Here is a 4,227-nt window from a genome sequence, read left to right as displayed (position 1 = left end):
CCCCATCTTCCTTCTGAGGAGTGGCTGGTGGGTTTGAACCGCCAGCCTTCTGGTTAGCAGTCAAATGCCTTAGACACTACACCATGAGAGCACACTCCCATTCAAATGCTCTACTGCAAACTGAGCTTCTTAACACCAGCAATGATTGAATAGGGTAACTCTGGCTACCATTTTCTTATTTAAATTTTCCCAAAAGTTCCATAATTACCATTTTTTTAAATGCCCACAAGTATAACAAGAAATTTTCTCAAACTATTGTTATGTATCAGCAGCCATGTCACCCTTCACACCAGCCAGAGCTCAGTTTTTCATGAATTACAGTGAGAGAATGCGTACCCCCTCAAAAAGAATGATTGTTATGCTCCGAAATGACAACTGAAAGCAAATGCCAGAGAAACAACCTATCTGAGGGAGCCAGAGGGCTTGGTCTAGGGACAGTGGTAGGAGGAGAGGGTCTCAGAGAAGATTTTCCCAATATTTACATCTCAAAGACCTGACAACTGAATCTGGGCCAGGCGTTTGAGAAACCTGGAGTTTCATTCCCAAAGAAGGATCTCCAATGCAGAATGGAAAACATTCTGAAAAGAAAGTTGGTTTCTTAGCAGTGCGTGCCACTAACTAGGAGTGGCACTTTGGGTAAGTCTTTCAGTCACTCTGAACTTCAGTTCTCATCTGTGAGCTGTTAGAACTGAACAAGAGGTGGTGGCATCTCCCAAAGTAGCCTTTCCCTTTCTGGTATATTACACACTTGTCAATATTCAGAGTTAAAACTTCTGGAAAAACCTCTTTGGCTTCCACATCTCCCCGTCAGGTGAGACAATCCTGGAGTAGATAGAGGGCGTCTTTCCACCTTTTAAAATTATGTGGTGCGAAACTCACTGCTGTTGAGGCCATTGGACTCAAAGCGACCCCTCCTTGGGTTTCTGAGGCGGTACCACTACGGAAGTAGATTGCCCAGTCTCCTTCCAAGGAGTGGGTGGAGCCACCAGAAGACCTGGCTATGTACTTATGTATTTTATCCTTTTCAATTCCTCAACTACTACTGATCCCTCCAGGGTCCACCTGACCTTGTGCCATCATTATTTGGCTTAGCCTCTTCTAGAGGCAGCACAGAAGAGATCAGGGGCTGAGCAAGAAGAAAGAGAGGAACTGAGGGGCCCCTTGCTGCCCACGAACGGAAACTTCGCGCAGGCCCCTTACCCGCGATGTCCCACAGCTGCAGCCTCACCAACGTCCTGCTGTCCCAGTTGAGGACCTTGAGGGCGAAGTCCACCCCGATAGTGGCCCGGTAGTGCTGGGAGAAGAGCTGGTGGACATAGCGCTTGATGATGCTGGTCTTGCCCACGCCGAGCTCGCCGATGACCAGCACCTTAAAGAGGTGCTCGCGGGTCTCGAGCACCTCGGCGGCTACCCCGGCCGCCATGAGCACGCCCGGCCGCCCCGAAGCCCGCACGGCCTGGCCGTACTAGATCACCGCCCCGCCGAGGTGCCGCCAAACCGCTTCCCCGGCCGACCCCTCACCCGCTCACCCTCGCCGGCCACGGAAACTCCCCGAGGCCCGCCCGTCCAGCCGGCCAACTCCGCCTGACCCGTCACAGGACCCGGAACCTCCAGCCGCAGGAGCCCGCGCGGGGCGTGGAAAGGGCCGGGGGCCGGCCCGGGGCCGCCCCCCATTCCCGGCGCTCCCGCCCGGCCCGGCCCAAAATTCAGCCACTTCCTCTTGTCTCTGCCCTTCCTCTCCTGGCGGCAGCGCCGAACCCCGGCCGCCCCCTAGTGGACCACGGAGAAGCTGAGGAGCGCGGAGGCCGGGGCAGTCCCGGGCCGGCGAAGAGGAAGGGCGCCTGAGAGTTCACCGCTAGCTGGAAACCATGCTGGGGTGACCAAGCCACTCGCGAACCCAGTCCTGAGGCGACTGACACACTCATGAAGCGCCCCGGCCGAGCGCTGAGGTGGCCTGTCAAGGTGCGGCCCAGCCTTGCTGAAGGCGCTGGCCTAGGAAGAAACCTCCGTCCCCAGTGTGCCAAGAGGAAATTCAACACCTGGAGGTCAAGGCCTTTGGAGAACTTGGAAGGAAGTGGCAGAATGACCCTGAACTTAACCAAGCATGGCTAAAGCTTCACTATATGAAATAGTCCCAGAAAAGGGGTACAAGGGTCTTTAACGCTTTCAGTTGGCTTTTTATTTTCCTCCCCAAACAAAGAAGTCTTTTTTAAGCTGGTAGTGTTTTTGACTAGATGTCATTTTATTGCACTAGATGTTAAAACTATGAGCTATATCTTGGGAAAGGATGAAAAACTGTAGTACAATAGTAGAGAAAGCAGTAAGTCTCAGGTTTACAAATGTCCTACTTACCCTTTGTTATGTAAATTTACCCTCTGTAACTATTAAACCAACCCCTATGGGAGCTCTGGCAGCATAGTGCCTAAGGCACTTGACTGCTAACCAGAAGGCTGACGGTTTAAACCCCCCAGCCACTCCTCGAAAAGAAGGTTGGTCAATCTACTTCCGTAGTGATACCGCCTTGGAAACCCAAGGAGGGGTCACTGTGAGTCAGATTGGACTCCATGGCACATAACAACAACAACTGGAAGCAAATTCTTCATCACAATCACCTTTATTTGCTGCACTTACTTTGGAAACAACTTCCAAAGTTTTCCTGCATGAATTCAGGCTAAATAAGAACCTGATGCACCTGTTTTGACTTACCTACAAATCTGACTTAAAGACACACTTAGGAATGGTGCTCCTTTGTAACTGGGGACTGTCTGCTTGTGGACTTTTATTTTGAAGAAGAAAGATAGGAAGCCTTACCTTACTTGCTGTGTTTATAAAATTGATGGGCACCCCTCACACGCCCACAATATTTAGAAACACCTGCAGCTGGTATCCTCTGGTACCATCCTCAAATAAACTAAAGGGGTGGCTTACCCTGCTAGCCTCACTGTAATTGAAAGCCATTAAAAAGTGTTTTTTCAGAGGTGGAGGCGTTTTAAAATTTAGATGTCAAAGTGGGTGTAAAACTTTTCTGGAATAACTATTGAAAAATAATGGAGCTGTCTCTTAGGAGGTTTTTTGGCCAACCAGCACATGGCCTCTGTGTTCACCTAAATAGAGTCATTTCAGTGCCATCTCCAGCCTGGGGAAAAAGGAAATGTGCAGTTCTTGCCTTTGCAGCATATTGTTCCATATGTACATTATTACTGTAGACTTTTGTCAGTTCCTTCTTGCCCTAAATCTCTTAGAGTTTCCCTGACATTAGAAATAGAATTACAGTGCTAAAAATCATATGAGGTGATTTAAAATTGGAAATGGTCACAGCTAAAGGCAGAATAGCAGTTTGGACCATTGATTCTGAAACTAAAGGCCAGATAATGGTTGGGATCAGTGGTTCTTAAACTTAAGTGTACTGGTATACCTCATTTTATTGCACTTTGCTTTATTGCGCTTAGCAAATATTGTAGGGTTTTATTTTTATTTTTATTTTTTTAAAAACAAATTTAAGGTTTGTGGCAACCCTGTGTCCAGCAAGTCCATAGGTGCCATTTTCCCGATAGCATGTGCTCACTTCATGTCTGTGTCACATTTTGGTAATTTTCACAACATTTCAAACTTGCTCATAAGGCTATTGCACACTTAATAGACTACAGTATCATGTGAATATAAATTTTATAAAAAATTTGTGTGACTTGCTTTATTGCAATATTTTCATTATTGCTGTGGTCTGGAACTGAATCTGTACTATTTCCAAAGTTTGTCTCTACATCAAGGGTTTGCTAAAACACTTTACAAACTGGCCCTAGAAGTGTTCTGATTCAGAAGATCTGGGATGGAACCAGAGAATTTGCATTTCTAACAGTTCTCAAGTGATGCTGGCCCTAAGGGCCTAGGGCCACACTGGCCTGGATCAATGCTTGCTTCTCAAACATAGAAGCTCTTATGAATCACTTAAAATCTTGTTAAAGTGCAGATTCTGATTAAGCATATCTGATACAGGTGCTGGAATTCAGAATTCTAACAAATTCTCAGGTGATGCCAATGCTGTTGGTGGCCCTCACTTTGAGAAGATGGAGTTCAGTAGTTCCCATCTCTGCTGTGTATCTGACTCACCTGGAAAACTACCTACCTAATTAACTCAGCAAATGAAGGTCTCGAAAGCTTTCTCTTTTCCATGAGTAAGGCTGGGTTTACTCAGATGTTGCAGCTCTTTCCCAATCCTATTTTGCGAGC

At 47.3% G+C, this 4,227-nt stretch overlaps 1 protein-coding gene across 1 annotated transcript in view; it reads right to left on the bottom strand.

The window, feature by feature from the left end:
- Positions 1–1,423, bottom strand: part of RAB32 (RAB32, member RAS oncogene family) — a 97,329-nt gene extending 95,906 nt beyond the window's left edge. The window contains exon 1 of the mRNA XM_042781295.1: positions 1,201–1,423. Coding sequence (XP_042637229.1) covers positions 1,201–1,423 — 223 coding nt within the window. The remainder of the gene's footprint in view (positions 1–1,200) is intronic.
- Between the last annotated feature and the right edge of the window lie 2,804 nt (positions 1,424–4,227).

The sequence above is a fragment of the Orycteropus afer genome, unplaced genomic scaffold, assembly GCF_000298275.1.
Source record: "Orycteropus afer afer isolate SDZICR_OR568_19922 unplaced genomic scaffold, OryAfe1.0 scaffold00101, whole genome shotgun sequence".
In the NCBI taxonomy this organism is placed as follows: Eukaryota; Metazoa; Chordata; class Mammalia; order Tubulidentata; family Orycteropodidae; genus Orycteropus; species Orycteropus afer.
This window is presented reverse-complemented; position numbering and strand designations above follow the sequence as displayed.